The sequence below is a fragment of the Lipotes vexillifer genome, unplaced genomic scaffold (genome assembly GCF_000442215.2).
Source record: "Lipotes vexillifer unplaced genomic scaffold, Lipotes_vexillifer_v1.1 scaffold1091, whole genome shotgun sequence".
In the NCBI taxonomy this organism is placed as follows: domain Eukaryota; kingdom Metazoa; phylum Chordata; class Mammalia; order Artiodactyla; family Lipotidae; genus Lipotes; species Lipotes vexillifer.
This window is the reverse complement of record NW_006773710.1, coordinates 751,989-772,863: the sequence shown is the minus strand read 5'-3', so window position 1 is coordinate 772,863 and position 20,875 is coordinate 751,989. Positions and strand designations below refer to the sequence as shown.

The following is a 20,875-nucleotide window of genomic DNA, read 5'->3' as shown; positions in this document are numbered from 1 at the left end:
AAAGAGTGAAACCTTAGAAGACACTGAGGCATGACTTAGGTGGGTTTTATTTCTGATTCTAAAGCACTGAACTGGATGTGGGTACAGTGACTCAGAGTATTGTGATGGTCCAGCTGTCCACGGGGCATGCCTCTCTGGTGCGTACTCATGCATGGCCACGCCTGGGGAAACACTAAACTGGAGGGTCGTCTCCTCCAGTCACTTAACTAACACAATCTCACATTTAGTTACTTCGTCTGATATACTCTGCAGTGCATTTTTTTTTTTTCATTTTTTTTTTTTTTTTTGCGGTACGCGGGCCTCCCACTGTTGTGGCCCCTCCCGCCGTGGAGCACAGGCTCCAGAGCGCGCAGGCCCAGCGGCCATGGCTCACGGGCCCAGCCGCTCCGCGGCATGCAGGATCCTCCCAGACCGGGGCACGAACCCGCGACCCCTACATCAGCAGGCGGACTCCCAACCACTGCGCCACCAGGGAAGCCCTGCAGTGCATTTTCAATGATTCCCAAAGCACATGTGAAATGGCACACTGGGGCCAGTGAATAGCTGCTTAGTCTAGTTCTCTGCCTGTGAGAACAAGACCAAGGGGCATTTCCAGAAAGAGGGCAGTGACTGCTTTCTAATATTTTATTTTATCGAATTTATTTTTCTGGGAACCACGCAGTCACTGGGGCAAGAAGAAGCCTGCTTTATCTGACACGTTTACTTTACAGCAATACCTCCTTTGTCTTAGGGATGTTTCATATAAATCAGTGCAAGAAACACGGCATGAAAAGCATGCAGCACTGACCACTATGACCAATCACTGATATGCTCCTTTATTGCCAGAAAAGCCACTTCTGTTTTCTTCTGTTTTTTTATTATTTGTGATTCTGGAACTTCTCAGAAGAATCAGGAAGCAGCACAACAATTAACAGGCCCCAAGCCTGGTCATATAAATGTATAAACAAGCCCCCTGTGTAATATGTCATTTTGTATCTTGGCGTATTTCTTGTTGGCTTAAATGCCAAAATACTGTCACTCTACGTTATTGTTCTTAAATAACTTACTCGATTTCTCTTCTAAACAGATAGCTTGCCTAAGGATGCCCTTATAAACAGTTGCACCTCATTTCTAAACTACATCAGATCGGGTTTAACAAAGATTATGGGGCTAAAAAATATATTGTTTTGCTTGGTATGGGAGAGTCAAGATGAAATACTTACGTTTACTTGAAATTCTCTGGATATTATACGTCTTCCAGGAAGCCTTTCTGGACTCTTCGCTACCAGGATTAGGCCCTTCCTCTTTGTGCTACCCTGTCCTCACTTGTATTTATTTTATGGCCGTTTCCTCCTCTAGACTCTGAGATCCTTGTGGCAGGGATTGGTCTGCCAGCATCCAGCAAAATACCTGACATATAGTAGGTGCTTAAAAACGTGTTCAGTGGATGAATAAACACTCTAAGGTAATGAGCCTGTGACTTTCCAGTCTATCCACTTACACATTTTTTTTTTTTCCTGACAACGGTGGAAGCCACAATTTGGCGAATTTGATGAGTGATCATTAAATCATCGTCATGGACTATCTGATAATTTAGCTCATGGCCTACAAATACGACCATTTTCAAGGTTTGAATTGATGGGCTTAATTTTTCCTTGATATTATGAATAGCACTTACATTAACACCAGGAGCCCCTTTTACGCAAAATCTTCAAAGCGCCGCTGACACTGATCCCCCCCAAAGGGAAACAATCTGTGTATATAAACTTCAGTATCTGATTTTGAATTTCAGGGCAGGGGGGCGGGATGTCATTTTGTAGCCAGCACGGAAAGTCAGGAGTGTCGGGAAACGGCACGTGTTGCCATTGCCCCCGCGGAATAGTGTCAGACCAATCGGCGTGTGCGAGGCACTTTTATGGACGGTATAAATATTTTGAGCTGGAGGCATCGTTACCAGCTGCTATTTTCCTTCCTCAGGACCAGCTGTCCAGGAGCATCCCGGACCGGAGCCAGGCACATTCGGGACTTGGATCTGACCAAGGGCGGCAGCAGCCGGGCTGGTGCAGCGATGTCGGTGGTCGAAGAAAGCCGGCCCTTTGCTCAGCAGCTCTCTAACGTCTATTTCACCATCCTCTCACTGTTCTGTTTCAAGCTCTTTGTGAAAATCAGCCTCGCCATCCTCAGTCACTTCTACATAGTGAAAGGCAACCGCAAGGAGGCGGCCCGGATAGCGGCTGAATTTTACGGAGTAACCCAAGGACAAGGTATGTTCACGGCCTGCGCTCGTGTTTCGCGTTGACTTTATCTTGCGTGCACAGTCCAAGAAAACATCCCATGTTTCCCTCAGGGACTACTTCAGAGCGAATATTCTGCCAACTTCTCATTGCGGGAAATATTTAACTCTCTTCATGGCCTCAGAAAAAAGAAAATTACTTTTTCTGGGTTAATGAAATCAAGGCGTCATTGCAGAACAGCCTCACGGAAGCATAGTTTTAAATATATATCAATATTTTCCTATTCATAAATATTTTCTAACTTTTAACATTTCATGTGCCAAGCCATGCGTTCACAGGCTTCAGTTACTGATTGCACTTCACCTGTCCTTTAATATGCCTGAGATTTTATGATTTTTTAAATCAAGTCTTTAGTTATATGGAAAAATAATTGTTATAAGAGAAGATTTGAAGGTTTTATTGGTTTCTCACAATTTTTATTTGACCAAGGTTAACTTGGTCAAAGTAAAGCACAATGTGGTGAATATTAAGATTTATGGCATATGTTTTCCTGATGGAATTGTTGTTGCCTTTGCTCAATTTGTAAAAAACTGATTATATGAGGATAGGAACATGAATTAACAAATGTTAACATGTATGCAACCAAGTACATCCATCATGCTTCCTACAAGAAATTAAAGTGTGAGACTAAATGAGAAATGATCATTTTGACCCTCAACTTGAAAGGCTGTAAAACCATTTCCATTCTATTGCATTGATATTCTATATAATAAAAGCAATTCTTAGGATGGGCTTCAAGGTGACATTTTAATTTCTTAGAGCCTTTTGATTAATTTCTGGTTTGAAAATCATCAGGCAAGCATGCACATTTTACAGCCCTGCATACCCCTAAAGTAACTTTAATTTTCAGAATCAAAATACACTATCACATAATTAGAGAGTGTAATTTTTTTTTTAAAAAAAAGAATGCTTAGAGTAGAAAGCTTGCCTTCTTAAAATCTGTTTTTCTACATTTTTCAATGTGTGCAATAACTTATTTTAAAATCTAGGCGACTCTGTAGATACATGGAAAGTTGAATAAAGGTAGAAAATCTTTTTTGATGTATGAGATAGATAAGGAGAGTACATTTTTCCTGAGGAAGATTTTGTTCTTATGCAAAGTGAGGAACTTAATCTAAATGCCAGGATGAAACTCTCACAAGGAAGATGGGATCTAGAGAAATAGACAATATTTAATCCTTCACCCACCAGCTGTGCTTCAGACCAGGTATAAGTATTTAAATGTGGCATACACCATGTTGGTAAATGGAATATTTTGTTGTTTCAAAACCAGCAAACATAGGAGACTAGATTTTAAAACAAAATCCGTATTTTAATTTTATTTTTTTAAACCCGTAATTTTAGATATAAGACTAAATAGGCTATGCGATCATAAGGTGAGAAAGTTTACTGTCACGGGCAGCCCATAGCTTGTTACCTTATACTCAAATCTCGTCTACGTATTGTGAGAATTGCCGTGCATAAAAACTTCAGTATTGGCTAAAAATCCACCATTTTTGGTGGATTGACAAGGGTTTTAGAGGAAGCTTTGGAATCTCCTTTTGTACTTATTTACAAATATAAAGAAATACTTGTCCCCTCTTTAGCCTGATCTCAGTTTGCTCATGCTGGGAGGTCATGGGAATATGTGAAATGGCTTCCATGTTCCTGCCTACTTTTATGAGTCTGTGTTAAGATATATTGGAGCTCTAGGATTATATCCCAAAAAGGAGAGAAAGAAATCCACACTCACTAATAGAAAACACTTTTCCTGGGAATAAAAATGGGGAGCATAGAGTTTTCAAATGTTTGTTTTCTGTTATTTTTAATTTTGTATCTGTTTAACAAAATTCTCCCTTCCTGTAGCTTGCATTAGTCTATATACTAAACAATAAAATATATTATTATAATTTTTATTCAGTGTAAGCATAGTTAGTCTCCAATTTTATTTTAATATTAGGAGGACAGTCAGGAACCTTAGAAGCTCTTTCTTGGTCTACCTCTAAGAATTAACTTTTCCTTGCCTAGGAAATTATTACTTTCTCTATTTTAATATAGCTTTTTCTTTTATTTACTACTACTAAACTTATTTTTATTTTGTTTATGTTTTTATGATTTATCAGGATTAATTATCTTTGTTTAATCTAGCAATTTCCTCCTTCCTAGCAGAGATTATCACCTTCATTCCATTCTGAATTAGGTTTCTCATTCCTGCTTTCAAGACTTAGCCAGATCATTCCCCAACATTTCTGATGTGGAGCTGCCAAAATCCATGAAATATGAGATGATGTGTGTATTTTCACATCTTTCATAATCATGGAAGACCCTGTTGACAACTTTCTGGATGTCCTCCCCATGAGCTGTAGTGCTTTGGTATGAAATAAAAGAAACTCTGTCTTCCCAGACACGGTTGCAAATCAGCTCATTGTATTAGACAAATATGGGATGAGCTTTCTTAATGCACTTTCCAATCAGGCTTGAGACCAAGGTATGATTACACAACAAGAATACTGAAAAGCAACATGGTAACTAAAATCGCTTAAGATTGTTCCCTTCTTGATCCCTTTGCTATGCCTATAAACCTTAGAAATCTGCCTTGTCATCCCTTTATTAACTCTGCCATCGTATTGAAGGGACTCGTTAGGATTTTCTGTGTATCTATCTCCCTGTGTGGTTCTTGCTGTTAAGTGTTCTGGTGATAGTGTCCGCATATCAGAGGTCTAGTCTGTGTTTAAAGCTAACACTTTACTTTGGGACTGAGTGAGACTAACGAGTGGAACGGTGTCTCCAGCTGTAACATCAGACAGTACGGAGAGAAGGGGAAGATGCAGGAGAGAACACTCATCTTCTGATATCACTCCAAGGGCTTGGAAGAAGCCATGTGCCACTAATAACCCACGGACACTTGGAGAGCTCCCCTCCTCTGCTAAGGGTCATCCTTTCAAGTTCTATCTTAGGCTCTGAGGAAAGTTCAGTAGTTTTACCTACATGTGGACAAGGTCAGTTCTAAGCACCTGTTTACTGAGCACCCCTGGTATGGAGGCATTGAAGAAACAGGATATAAAAAAGGCAAAATGTATTGTTCCCAACTGTAAGTAGGTTATTCTAGTTGAGGAGATGGTATATCTACATATAATACTTACTTTCCAGATACACTAAATACCAAATGAGCCTAAAGACTGGAAAGGTCAGTTTCAGATTTGGACCTTCAGAGACATTTTTATGGAGGAGAAAGATCTTGAGTTGACCCCAGGAACCCAGGAACGAGCAGAGGCAGGAGTTGGAGTGCACATAGGATATTAAGAGACAGTAGATTTGACTGGAGTCGAAGTTTCATGCAGTAGAAAAATGGTAATAAATTGGGCACAGATATGAAAGAATTTGAACAAAAGGCCAAGCAATTCAAACTCAACTTTGAAGGCAGTAGGAGTCACTGAGAGTGTTTGGTATGAGTGAAGGTAGGAAAATGGGAAGAGACACGTACAAAACGCTAATTTAAGGTTGATTTATATAGTAGTGATCTTTGGAGTTGGGCAGTGGGACAGGTTTGAAGTTAGGCCCCTGCCCCTCATAAAGAGATGAGGACCTAGACTTGTTTGGTGGTGGTGGTGGTGTGGATAGAAAAGAAAGGATGACAACAAAAAATAAATAAAAAGGAGAAAAGGAAAAAGAATGAATCTGATGATACCTTAAATAGCATTGGCAGAGAGAGTAAATGTTACCTTAGGGTCTCCCAGAATTAGTTATAACAAAGCAAAAGCCTGTCATTCAGAAAGATGAATTACCCACCCAGGCGAGCCTGCAGTTCCCAGCCTATGCCACCCCAGAGAGCTGGGTCTTCAGCGGCTTGGTGAGTCTGGTGGGTCACCTATCTCTAGTGTGAAATGTCAGTGTGAATCAGGAAGTCATAGAACTAGAATCTGAATTCCAGCCTCGCCTTTGATTTATTTACTGTTTATTCCCTTTGTTCCACTTTTTTTTTATCACCAAGCGACATTCTGGTTATGACTTGGCTCTCCATCCGTGTCTGTCCACAGAGAGAGAATGTGCTGGCTTTTGCCCCAGGAGTGTTTCGGTCCATCTGACATTTATGGTTCTCGCTGTAAATTACTATGTTTGCATCTTGACATCACTCTTTTGTGCTCTGTGCTCTTTGAGTTGTAAGTCCACCTCTGAGATGTGATTTTGCTCCAGCTTTGCTGACAGATCAGGTTTCCAAGCCTGCAAGGCCATGGGCCAAATGTTAGAGGGTGGAAAATTCATCGAGGTAATGTCTCTGTGAGGCTGCTTGAGAAACAATCCAGTGACACCCAACCTCTTTGGGTGCTCCTTTCAGGGTTGAGGCTTTATATAGACTACAGAATGTATGTAGAATCATCTGGTAGAATATTTGTGCTTGTGATTTCATAAATTTGATTTCAGGGTTGCCATTAAGCATGCTTTTGTTTGTTTGTTTTTTGGTGAGTCTGTTGTTGACACTTGGAAATAGGATATGGGGTAAACGTGCACCACTAGTCAAATGGCAAAAGGACTTGTCATTCCAGAGAATAGTGTAACCTGGGTAGCAAAAGCAGCTAGAATTTTGTATGATGTAATATTCTTTCTCCATCGGTAAAATCCATCCCAGGTTTAAAAACAGCTTTAAGAATTTAACTTTACAGCAGATGCCAGCAAGTGCAGCAGTCATATCCATTATACCTGTTCCCAAGAAGCAACTTGTTTCATATGATTTTTGGTGCTACCATGTTGGTTGTCTATGAGATTAGTTGTGTTGGGAACATTTCTCAGAATCTCAGCAATGACACATTTCAAGCCAACCTGTAGAATGGCTTCTTTCATGCTGTTCATTGTATAAAGGTGTAAAAATACCTTGAAGATGTGAGAGTTTGGAGACACATTTTCTATACTTAGGTGGAAAAACACCACCTGAGAATAACTGGAATCAATGGAACTGCTCTTCTATCACAACAGACATGACATTATAATCAAAAGTGCTACCAAAAAACATTTTAAGAGACTTTAATTTTGCCCATGTTCTGCTATTTTTTGGATGCCAGAGCACTTTTTTTTGGAAGGAACCATTGTAATACTGTGAATTAGAACAGGAATCTGGGAACAAACTTTCCAAGTTTACAAAAGACTTTGTCAAGTTTTCCTCTTCCTGTGTATTTGGAGAAATGCATGGAGTTTGGGAATTAAGGAACTCAGCATAGCTCATGATAGCTTAGGAGGGATGAGTTTTCCTAGGACTATTCTTCCCATGCCTTTTACTTGTGTGTCTTCTATGTCAAAGGCCTGTGCTAGGCATGAAGGATAAAATATACAAACAAACCACAGTCCCTCTCCTAAAGATGTGTATAGTCTAGTGGGAGAGACAGAGAAAATCAAGTAATTTAAAGCATGGTGAGTGCTATTTTACAAAGTTGAAGAGGTGCTCGGGGAGCATGGAAGAGCAAGTATGCAGATAAGAAGAGCTCTGCCTGGGGTTCACCAGTTAAATAAAAGCTGTGCTAAGCCCATGCATATTCTCTCCCACAATCGTGCATGTGTCCTTATTCATGATGCGTGAAAACTCCCCCGTTCCCCACTGTTACTCTCTGTTCTTTTCATCGCTCAATCTACTATTATTATTATTTCTTAGGATTTGTTTTTTTAGGGAAGAGCAAGTGTGCTCACTGCTTATCCACTAAAAGCCTTTTGAAGAGTGACAAGTACTCTGGTGACCAGTTTCAAGATGAAGTTTATATATAGGCGACATTGTTACAGTCAACAGCTCTCAAATGTTTATATAATGAGGACAGTTAAAGGATGAAAAGTAGGTCTCTGCTTTCCAATTTGCTGTCTTTTTCAGAAGGTGGTAAATTATTAAAATAAGCTGCTTTCCTTATTAATTGACATAACTGATACAATTTTGAATTTAATTCAGTTCAATAAATGCTTGGATACCTATTCTGTGCCTGGCACAATATTACGTGCTACATGCACATGGACGGATACGTATATGTGTATATATGTGGGTGTACATGCAAATAGTTACCCTGTATAGTATATGAGTTGCTTTTTGAGTAACAGGAGACTTGGGTCAACGGAGCCAAACCTTGCACATGTAAAACAAGCAAACAGCAAGCAAGTAGAAATTCATAAGGTGCTAAATTGAACACAGTGAAGTTCTGCAATGAATGTTCTCTAAGAAGGTCCGTTGGGAGTATCAGGCCCTTCCTGAGAGAAGGTGGAGCTCAAGGTGAAACTTCAAAGGCAGAACATATCTGGTTATGTACAAGTGTGGATGAAACCAAGCTGACTCTAAAGAAAAAGAGAACTTTTAGATGTGGAACTGAACAAGCGTGGTTCATGGGGGTAAATGTTAAAGGATAAATGTTAGGTGAGGAGACAGAGACAGATGGTTGGTGCCAAAGTGAAAAATAAATACACGTGTTCTCAGATAACACATCCAAAGTAAAGGGTTCTATTAAGAGTTTTCTAATGCCTTTACTGGATTCAGCCTACAAGAAAGAGTCACTAGGTGATGATGGAAATCAGTGCCACCATGAGTATTTTACAAAATCCTGCGTGTAATGAGTCAACATGTCATTACACGTGTTCCGTGAACTACACCTCAGAGAAGGTCGAATACCTCCTGGGCGCTGAGTCGGCTGTGCACATCCTCAGCGTGGCTCCATGGCAGCTCCATGGATTCCGGCTTCAATCTCAGCACATTAAGCTCATTTTCTAACCTGGGGAAGAGAGAGGAAAGTTTATCCCCAGTGACACATGGACCATGTCAATGAAAGCAGGGGGGTTATTTGGAACGCCTCTTCCTCCAAAATCACCCTCCAATAGATTTTTTTTAAAAAAAGAAAGTGTTTGGTTACAGGCTACGTAGAACTTTTGGCATTTCTTCTTTACTAGCTGCATAAAGAACAACTCATTCATTCTTCCCAGCCCTCTCACAGCAGCTCTACAAAGCAGACCACTGGCTTTTGAGACTGGAAGTGCCCCAAGAACATCAGCTCAGGGAAGGAGAGGCTTACAGAGTCTCATAAATTGTTAAATTGTTAGCACTTCCAGGTGGCCTGTAATTAAACCAGTCCATTCTGTGAAATTTAGGTTAAAGAGGACACATATTAGAAGGGTCTCTTCTCTCAATCCTGTAATTCTTCATTGGCTACTGTGGGATGGGATTTAAAAAATCTGTCCGCTAAGTAGATTTAGGAGTTTTCTAGAAGAGCCTCAGGGATTGAGAGACTAGGGCGGTGCTTGGGGACAAGTTCCCATGGGCCCCCTTTCCCTTCCTGAACAGAACAACTCTACTTTCATGAATCTTCGGACGTTGGACTTCAAGAGGCATTTTTCCTTAAAGAAAAGAAGAAAATAATGTTTAAAACTAAACTGTCCCAGTTTATTTAAAGTATTATGTGAGTTACATGCATCTTTACAGACCCTAACCACCCTGTAAAATGAGTCATAACTGAATATCCATTCCACATTCTTTCCTAGGGATTAGAACAACAGCAAACATTTGGGGCCTGTCAGGAATGGACATAACTATGTCAGATGGCACAAAGGCAAATCTCTCTCCATGAGAGCAGCTAAAATTTCCATGTCACCATTACTTACTGAGCAAAATAGAAGCATTCAGAAATATATAAACTCTTTCCAGAAGACTCATGGTCTTAAACTATGGGCAGAGTACAAACAAACTGAAATTCAATATGGAAATGCCATTGATGTTCTTAAATAGAAACACCAGGTCATCTCCGTCCGCAAGTGTGCAGCTTGATTTAAATGAAAACTGACAATGATGCAATTAAAGTTAAGGCCTGTGCATTGAAAATCGGCTCCTCGAACGTTCCTCGTTAGTTGATTGAGGCAGGTAGTCTGCTGCCAAAGTGCTAAAGGATGCCATTCTTCCTCTAAAGAGTTCTCAACACACTGTGATAGCAGTTAAATAATGAGCATGTAAGTCCTGATGACGCTGTGAGTGAATTCCTCAGGAACAACCCAACACATCTTTGATTAACCGCTGCAAGATTGATGAGCCACTTCTGTTTTCCAAACTCGACCTCCTTCACTAGAGAAATGATGATTCCCCTCATCCATCAAGACAAAGTAGTAATTTATAGAATGAAATGATGCACCGAAGGAATTTCTGAATTTCAGAAAGCTTGGTGTCTTATTTCTCTCTTGAGCCATGATCCAGGATGGGGAATTAGGACAAGGAAACGAGCCAGTTCCTTGAGAGTTCAGATACATAAAATCACAGATCTGTTGAGGGTGGGAAGGGAATGAATGCTTCTTCATAGAGACTCTCCAAGAACTAAAAGAAAAGGAGCTAAAGGAAAATTTGAGCATTTATCTCTGTGTATTTTCCCTGTAGGTATGATGAAACTGCTCATCCAGTAAAATCTAGTGGAGGAGTGAAGTTTTAGGGCTACTTACCAATTTTCAAAGAAATCAACAAAATAAGACTGGTTTGCGTTGGAGAGACCATCTCCTGTACAGTGAATATTAAGTCCTAAAACGATGCTTGCGTATCTAATTGGTGTGACATGCCAGGAATGTGAAAGAAAGGGAAATCTGTTTAAGTAAGCTCAAATTTAGGGTCCATTGGAAGTAACGAAAATATTTTTTAAATGATTTTTGTTTATGAAAGTTAATTGGATTCAATGATTGAGATTTTTGTAATCATCTGAAGTTTAATTTTTAAAAACACACACATGAGCAAAAACCTGATTCTATAGCATTATAATGAATATTTTGATTATTTTTAAAAAATAAGATTTTCAAAAGACAAAGTATTTAACTAGAAGGAGAAAAAAAGTTTGTAATTAGCTAAAGCTCATGAGGCAAACTTGATTCCTGCCAAAAACTTGGATACTGAATTGTAACAGGACTACAGGGGAAAACTGCTGTTATTCTAGAGAAGGAAATTATAATTTACTAAGCGAAAAGTCCTTGAAATAACTGAAATGGCAAACAGGAAAAACAATGCCTTGGATATTGAAGAAACTCAGCAAATATTTGTGGAATGAATAAAAGACCCCTGCATAAATCACACTGCTGGTAACATAGCGATTTAGTCACACATAAATTTTTCTATCATGGCACTTTTGAGATGTGTGGTCTTAGGGAAGTTGTTTAAAGTCTGTAGCCTCAGTTTCTTCATCACTAAAATGGACATAATGATATTTATTTCAGAGGGTTACCGTAAATTTTATACGGGATATAGTGTATTACCTAAACCACATGCCACAGTGTCTGGCTCCATGAATGTTAATTCTTTATATTGTACTTAAAAAAATTCTTTAAAACAGTAAAAAAGTTCCCACAATTTAGTAACGCAGAGAAGCATCAATAAGAAAAGATGGTGAAATTATCATGTTATATTTGCTGAACAGTCGCCGTAAGCAGGTGATCACACTAGGACAAGCAAGTGTTCTGTCCCAGCATCATGCTGGCTCTTCAGGTATATGATTTCAGAACTTATGTGGTTGGTTTTATTTATATGTCAATTTAAGAGTAACAAGCCGGAGCCCTGTGAAAGTTTAAGTTAAGTTGTCAACTTTTTTCAGTTAGTAACTAAAAGCACAGAATTTCAAGCCAGATCCAACTGGCTCCTGAGATTTTTCTCTCAACCACTTGGCTCTCCCACCACGGGTCTTTCACATGGTGTGAACAGCGGCCTTGACAAAATCAAGCCTCAGGCTCCCCAGGTCTCTGTGCCGTCCACAGGATTTGTCCCCCTTCCAAACAGAATTTTAAGTATTTAATATGCAAAATTTCCCCTAAATACAAGCAAAAAATGAGAAGTTGGTTCTGTGCCTTTAAGACTCAAGATATTCTTGTGATTCAGACATTTTTCTCTGACAGGCTTCACAAAAAAGAAGATTTTCTGAGCCATCACCTGGGATCGGAGCAAAGGGAGATAGCAGGCTTGGTTAGGATGCCGAGGACCTGGAGGGGATGCTACGTGAGCGGGCCAGTTCACAGCACGGGGTTTTTTGTTTTGTTTTGTTTTGTTTTGTTTTTTGCGGTACGCGGGCCTCTCACTGCTGTGGCCTCTCCCGTTGCGGAGCACAGGCTCCGGACGCGCAGGCTCAGCGGCCATGGCTCGCGGGCCCAGCTGCTCCGCGGCATGTGGGATCTTCCCAGACCGGGGCACGAACCCGTGTCCCCTGCATCGGCAGGCGGACTCTCAACCACTGCGCCACCAGGGGAGCCCCAGCACGGGGTTTTAAATGACTTGCAGACATTTTTTCTACCATCATATTACTCTAAGAAACTCCTCTTGCCAGAAATTCTTTGGACAGAAATGTTTTCCTGGGCAAACTGGTCAGGTACCTGGTTATGAGTATACTGTAGAAAGCCTGGGCTTCTCTGGAAGGGCTTTATGATGAGTGTGTCACGGCGTGTGACAGTGACATGGAACAGCACACTTCCGGCTGCTCTGTTATCATGGCCACCAGAGAAAGGGCTGAAGCTTAACCTCCAACATCGCAAAGCCCGGGATGTTAACTTCCTCCGCCAAACTGTCCTTCTCACCCTTTTATTTTTTTCTCTTAATCCCTGGCAGCTTTTTGAAAAGGGAAGAAAAAAACCAATACTGACAGCATTAACCCTGAAGAGCTGAGTCAGCCTGTTCAGGGATTTGGCTTTTTTCCCTTATTTTCTCTGCTTTTTTTCTGCCAGCTGGTCTCTCCAGGAAGCAAGCAAAACATAGTTTTTCACTGGACGTATCTTACAAAAAAGTTTTTTTTTCTTATGAAGAAAGAGGGAAAAGAACCCTTTTTCTTAAAAAAAATAAGCAGACTGTATCTGGGAAGAGGATACAGAATTATATCATAGAATCATTGAATAACCTCAAAGTCTATCAGTATTTTAAATTATCTGGGAACCTAGGCACAGGTTTGCAAAATAGCCCTCCAAGAACTTTTCAGGAACCCTTGCTTCTTTATTGGGCCACGGCAAGGATTATCTGAAGGTGACTAAGCCTCTACTAAGAGAATAATAAATCACAAATAATGATCGTGTCTTCTTTCTTCAGCATGAGACCATTAAGCTGTATATAGTACCATGGGGGAACAGGAATATTAAGGCTGTTCGTTGGCAGGTCTCTGGGGCTAGCGTCCCTCCTGCAGTGTCCATAACCAAGCTCAAGTGCAAGTCAGAAACCAGCTTGACTACTGAAAGCTTGGCAGGAACATGGTGATGGACAAGGAACTTTCTCAAATCAGAATGTCTTACGGTGACTTCACAAACCGGAGAGTAGCATTTCTGAGATCACAGCAGTAAGTGATGATGGCCCCAGATTTTCGGAAGGTAGCTCAGACTAACATAGTCTTCGGTAGACTCTTAAGGAATAATGCTGCAGATAGAATACTGGCCATTCGTTTTATGAGGTGATAGAAATCCAGCTCCGTGTTGTAATATCAGAAATTGAAATATTCTATAAGATATGCTATTTTTTTTCAAAATAGCCAAATATTAGGAGCTTTTAAAGCTATGTTTACAACTTGCTAAAACACCAATCAAATGTATATACACCAGAATATGGGCACAGTTTTGCTTCATACATTGTGTATAAAACAGCTTTTGGTAAATTACTGAATTTTTATATGATCATGTAAACTTGTTACTTAAAGGAGTTCCTTTGGAAATAATTCATTTTGTAAATATACATTTTTATATACTACATTTTCTTAAATTGAGGTACATCTGTGTTGCTTTTCTAGTAAATATTCTGTGGTTAATAATTGTAGAAGGAGGAGAAAATGAGAAATGGAAAAAAGTAAACATCCTCTTTACCATAAAGTGAACCCTTAGTTTCTCAAATTCTCGGCAATTGAACTTAATAGGGGGTGGTCAGCAAGTGTCTTTCTATTTCTAACTTTGACTCGACCTACCCCACACTTTCTAGTGATAATGTCTTACTTTCATTGTAATCCACGAAGTCTTTCCACACACACGATCCCTTTTCATCTCATCACTGACCTCTACAAACTACTAAATGGTATTATGCTTCTTTTACAGAGATGGTAACAGAGGCTTAAATACATAGACTTGCTCAAGGTTATTGATCAAGTTAGAGGAAAGTGAGTCACGAGCCCTGGTCTTCTGACGTTGCCTCTGACATCGCCCATCTTGACCATTTGCAGCATTTTGTTTGTTTCATTTATACTATGAAACAAGCAGTGTTCTTTTTCCAGAGCTATCTCTGTGGCGGGTTGCAGTCTTTGTAATAACCCTTCCTAGACCCAGAATTACTTAATACTCTCTGTGCTGTTTTTTCCCCATCTGTGTGGTATCCCAAACAGATTCAACATTGACTGTCCCACCAAGTCAGGTCATCACCAGCTTGTGTGTCTCGTGAAGACAGGTTCATTTCACTCTCATAGCTTGGAAAGATGCCTGGCACATGGCAGGTACTAAGTAAATATCCAAGGAAGGAAGGGAGAAAGGAAGAAGGGGAAAAGGAAGGGAGAGGGTGAGGGGATTCAAATTTAAGAATATGGATCTAATTACCACTTACCCCGAGGCATCGCCAATTCTAACCTCGCCTAGGCCAGTGGTGTGGCCCCTGTACACGCTGAATAAATGTTAATGGAGGGGCTCTCAGAGTTAATTCTCAAAGAACAAATGAAGACAGAAAGTCAGTACTGCCCAGAAATTAAATCTATAACGAATGCCCCCACTGCTTCTTCTTAATCAGACCTACTGTCCCTTTTCTCTGATCCTTTCAACTTTATTCCTTGGCATTAGCCCTCCTCCCCAAATAAAACAGACCCTCAATGCACATTTTTTTAACAGGAATAGTTAATGGCTGTGAATATCTTCAAACATCTTCCTCATTTCATATTAACTCAAAGATCTCTTGCCTTGTGGTGAGGAATGCTAGTTGTTTACCTTTTGATTTCTCATTTTCAGTGAGTGCATTTTTATTCTTAATATTTTAAACTCTCTGAGCCAAACTTCAACTATTATTAAACATTTTCTCTCTGTTCATTTAAAATTGAATGCTCAACATGGTACTTCAGAGTGTGCGTCGTGAACTGAAAACACACCAAACACCAGATATCAGAACTATAACTGACAGGGGATCGCTCTTTTTCTCTCTCTACAGCAAACCAGGAAATTGTCAAGTCTTAGAAGGTGTTACAGAAGGGGTTTGGCTGATGTAAAACTTGTTCTCAATACCTGCTGAGAACAATTCCTCTGGACTTCAGTTCTTCATCCTTTAAGCCACTCTGTATGTTACTCCTGGACCCCAGATTCTTTCTTTATTTGGCTGCACCGGGTCTTAGTTGTGGCATGTGGGCTCTTAGTTGCGGCATGCGAGCTCTTAGTTGCGGCATGCGAGCTCTTAGTTGCGGCATGCGGGATCTAGTTCCCTGACCAGGGATCCAACCCAGGCCCCCTGCATTGGGAGCACAGGGTCTTAACCACTGGACCACCAGGGAAGTCCCTGGACCCCAAATTCTTTAGTACCTGTTTAAGTTAGCAGAGTGGTAGGAATAATAAAAATGAGTAAAATTTTTAAAAATCTTGCTTTTGCCTATACACACAACTGGCTCCTCGTACACGGGCAGCTAGAGGATTACAACAGGAGGAATGGTCTGTTTCAGTGTCAGGAGCCGTCTTCTCTGCGATTAAGGTAACAACAGGGAGAGAGAGAGCCGTAGCCCCCCAGCGTGGGGTGGGCCTCCTATTGGGACGTAGTTGGGTGAGGACAGACTGCCCGCAGGACCCTGGGCTGCTCTGCCCGAGTGTATGGGACGTCGCCTTGCCAGGCAAATTTGGGGCTGAGGCCAGTACCCCTGGGACTCTTGACTTCCTATGCTTTCTGCTCTAAGACCTACTTCTGCAAGCATGTTCACATGTCAGAAACACATGTCAGTGTGACCCCTCTTCACTTTTCATGACAAATGTCAAGATAAAACAAACTAGCTGCTGCCAGCGCCTAAACCTACCCTGAGCATGTGGTTAGTGGTGATAAAACTATTTGTGGCTAGAACTGCGGGGAGGAAATGCATTACGTGTAAATTGTTCGGCCATTAAGCCCTTGTCCGTGGCGCATATCAGATTTTCCTCCCCGCAGCTGTTGTCCTCTGACTGGAGAACACGGGTTGCTAGTTTCATTCCTTGTATGGGTTTGTGGCCTTTTTAAAACTTCACTCTGGCATTTGGTAGAGCTAGAACAGTGTGATAACAAAGTGTGTAAAGAGAAGGAAAGGACAAGAAAAGTGTCATTTATGAGAAGAGTAAACACTACCCCAGTTCTTGGTTACGCGCCAGGGGCTGTTCTAAACGTGTACAGTTATAAACTCATTTAATCCTGACAAAAGTCTGATGACGTAGGTGCCATCGGTTATTAGGTCTGTTTTCGCCTTCCTTATTTCGATTTGTCTGCCTGTGGTTAAGGAGCAAATGTCACACGTTGGAAAAGCACATGCAGGAAGCAGACAGCCTCCGTTCCAGTCTTGCTTTGCTGGTAGCGCCCTGGGTTGCTCTGAGGACACCCCCTACACTCTCTCAACTTGTTTGTTTGTTTGTTTGTGTTTCTTCAACTTCAGCTTCTCTATCTGCAAAATGGAGGAGTTGGGCAAGATCGGTGGGTTTGGGACCTTTTATTTTTAAGCCATTGACTGTGTGTGTGTGTGTGTGTGTGTGTGTGTATCTGGAAACTCAAACTGTAAAGCTGCTGGAGTGGAAGCTGCATCGTTGGAAGAGAGAGCCCATGTTTTACAGATGCACTCAAGGTAGCTCTGTTGAGCTCATAGGGCTCTTTGAAGCCATCCGTAAATCACAGAAGTTGATGGTATCTGAAGTCCACTCCTTGCTCTGAAGCACATAGCATTTCTTTCACGTTATGTTAACTACTGGTGAATCCTTTTTGTACCAGAGAAGCTTTTAGCACTCAGAACCCAAGCTACTCTTTGTGAATTTATCACCCCGGTGATGTCACCTGCCTTAATCCAGAGCACGTAGAATGTTCTCACCTGAGCTGCTCGGAACACCTGTCGTGAGTCACCGAATACGTGTAACTGCAGTGATTTGAGAACAGTCCCTGCACTCTTGCAGACAAGTTTTCGCTTTTTTACTTTGAGGATCACCCAGGGTCATTTGATGCATGCTGTTGGCAGTTTTGCCCTCGAGCCACGCTTCGGCACTGTTCCATCCTCCCAACTATGCACACTTTCGGTGCTAAGAGAAAGTCCCTGGGTCATCTTGGGTGCTCTGTTTGTCCCATGGAGGCGAACAGTAACCCCTCTGCACATCTGGGAGAAGGTCTGAAGTCTCTCACTGCCCTCAGTCGTAGAGCAGGTGTTCAGCAGATTTAGGCTGTCAGGGTGAGCAGGGAGGCCCCAAGAGTAAAGGACATCAGGGTAAGAAGAGCCACATGCTTCCTCGTCTCTTGCTGGGGTGTTATGTTTTCTGCTAACTTCATCCTCTATTTTTTTTTTTTCCTTGCGTTATGCGGGCCTCTCACTGTTGTGGCCTCTCCCATTTGCGGAGCACAGGCTCCGGACGCGCAGGCTCAGCGGCCATGGCTCACGGGCCCAGCCGCTCCGCGGCATGTGGGATCCTCCCGAAACGGGGCACGAACCCGCGTCTCCTGCATCGGCAGGCGGACTCTCAAGCACTGCGCCACCAGGGAAGCCCCATCCTCTATTTTAAAATCTTTTTGGCTGCCCTCTCTTTATTAATTCGCATCTTCTTAATCAAAAAATAAACTACATCAGGAAAAAAACTGAACAGAACTCATTTATAGAATTTAATAAAAGACTGTAAAGCAGAAACCTGTTTAACCGCGACCCAAGTCAAGAAGTGGAGCATCGTGGGAAGCCCAGAAGCCCTCCAGGTAAACCTTTATAACCACAACACCCTCCCTGTCCCCAAAGAGAGGGCGACTAACTTTTATTGTAATCATTTTCTTGCCTTTCTTTCTGGTTTTCACTCCTCTGAATACATCCCAAATTGATAAGGTTTCATTTGGTCTGTTTTTGTTTTTTGTTTTTTTAATATTTATTTATTTAATATTTATTTTTGTCTGCGTTGGGTCTTCGTTTCTGCCTGCGGGCTTTCTCTAGTTGCGGTGAGCAGGGGCCACTCTTCATCATGGTGCGCGGGCCTCTCACTGTCGCGGCCTGTCTTGTTGCGGAGCACAAGCTCCAGAGGCACAGGCTCAGTAGTTGTGGCTCACGGGCCTAGTTGCTCCGCGGCATGTGGGATCTTCCCAGACCAGGGCTCGAACCCGTGTCCCCTGCACTGGCAGGCAGATTCTCACCCACTGCGCCACCAGGGAAGCCCCTGGTCTGTTTTTAAATTTTATATGAGTTGAATCATCACTAAACACTCTCTCGTGACTTGGTTTTTTTCACTAAATGATATGATAGGAAGATTGATCTATGTGTATATGAAGTTCACTCATGTTCAATGCTATAAATTCCATTCCCAATTTAGAGTAATTATGAAAGATATTGCTCTAAATGTCCAGTACAAATAAGTTGGTATAGCTCTAGGACTGGAATTGCCAGGTCAGACAGCATGAATATCTTTCTTTTTTTTACCTAGTGTTACACTGTTTTCCAACATGTTTGTATCTATAGTGAAACCAGCAGCAAATAAGAATTTGTGGTGCTTCCCATCGTTGCTAATATTTGGTATTGCCAATATTCTTAATTTTTGCCGATCTAGCGAGCATGTAGGGATATCTTATGGTTTAATTTTCATTTCTCTAATAATGCCATTTTCATGTTTATTAGCCATCTGTACTTCTCTTTTGTCATGTGCCTGCCAAATATTTTGCCATCTGTTCAATTGCATCATCTGCTCCTTTTTCGTGGGTTTTTAGAAGTTATTTTTATATTCTAACAATTAGATAGAAAATGAAAAGAAACTTGAAGGAGCTCCTTATAAATATCCTTTGTGGCTTGTCTTTTCACTTTTTATGGTTTTTCTTTTGGTGAACCGAAGTTCTTAATTTAAAAATAGTCAAATTTATAAATCTTTTCCATTTTGGTTAATATTTTGTGTGTAATTTATTTGTTACAACCCTGCTGTATTTCAAGATAATGAAAGTATTTTCCTGAATTCTCTTCTTAAAGCTTTCCTTTCCAGTTATCCACTTGGAATTGATTTTTGGAATGGTATGATGTACAGTTGCTGCAGACCCACTCTGAATAACTATAGGGCCTATCATGCCCGTCTATTTATGGGCTTTCTTACTGGTTACGTTTCCCCAGGCCTAAACCACATTATATTGGTTTCTACAGCTTTACACTGTGTCTTGATACCTGGTAGAGCTATATCTATTTTAGAAGCAACTTCTGTGATTCCCAAAACACTTGTTGAGTTTATTGTTGGAATTCATTTAACCTATCAGTCATTGATTTGAGAGAGGATTCACATCTTGGCAACACTTGACCTTCCAACGAATAAACATGATATGTTTTCCCATTTCTATAGGTTTTCTTTAATGTCTCTCAGTATTGTTTTATTATTATCCCCTGAGAAGGTCTTACATATTTTTTGTTTAATTTATTCCTGGGTACTGAATTGTTTTATGCTACTATAAATAGTATCTTATTAGTTTTTTTCATTTTCCACCTGTACGTTGTAGGTTAATTTGTACAATTAATACAAATTAATTGTATTTACAATTAATTTTTGTATATTAATTTTATACCCAGAAACTTTGTTAAACTCTCTTATTAATTCTAATAAGAATCTGTAGGTTCTGTGGGGTGTTTTCAGTAGAAAATCGTATTATTTGTGAATAATGCCAGGTTTCTTTCTTTCTAATTATTGCCATGCTACCATTTTTTTAATTTCTTCTTCCTTCAGTCTATGGATTAAAACCTTCAGCACAAAAAATTAACTGACTGTGATTCTGTTCTAGGTCCCCTTAAAGCTTGAGTCTGAATAAAATTTAAGGCACAGATAATGGTAAAAAGTAAATGCAATATATAACTTTCAGAGAAGAGCAGGAAACAATTATAAAATTAATCAAATCAAAAGAACTAAAGAAAGAGAACAAAGCTACAGAAAAGGTGGAGAAAATACAAAATACAAACTAATATAGGAAAAATAAATCGAAATCTATTAGTAATTTAAATAAGTATAAATTGAGTTCTCTAAAGATAATTTTCAGATTGAATTTTTTGAATGGGCCTTCTAAAACATAAGGATTCAGAAAAGTTGAAAATAAAAGGATCGTGAGAGATGTGCCTCAGGAAATAAAAGTGCTGTCACTATATTAATGTGAGATAAGTAAGATTTTTAGGCAAAAAAAAAAAAAAATACTGGATGCCACTATATAATGATAACAGGTTGAATCTACTAAGAAGCTGTAACAAGTCTGTGTATTCACCCAGTAAAATGGCTTCAAAATAGAAAATTGAAATATTAGCATAACTACAAGGAGAAAGAGAAAAAAATTTTTTTTTTTTTTTTTTTTTTTTTTTTGCGGTTCGCGGGCCTCTCACTGCTGTGGCCTCTCCCGTTGCGGAGCACAGACTCCGGACGCGCAGGCTCAGCGGCCACGGCTCACGGGCCCAGCCGCTCCGCGGCATGTGGGATCTTCCCGGACCGGGGCACGAACCCGTGTCCCCTGCATCGGCAGG

The 20,875-nt window shown here is 40.6% G+C and overlaps 1 protein-coding gene across 1 annotated transcript in view; it reads left to right on the top strand.

The window, feature by feature from the left end:
• Positions 1-1,849: 1,849 nt before the first annotated feature.
• The window catches only part of ASB5 (ankyrin repeat and SOCS box containing 5), a 50,062-nt gene continuing 31,036 nt past the window's right edge, over positions 1,850-20,875 (top strand). Inside the window, exon 1 of the mRNA XM_007448456.1 lies at positions 1,850-2,243. Within this exon, the coding sequence (XP_007448518.1) occupies positions 1,895-2,243 (349 nt within the window). The 5' untranslated portion in view covers positions 1,850-1,894. The remainder of the gene's footprint in view (positions 2,244-20,875) is intronic.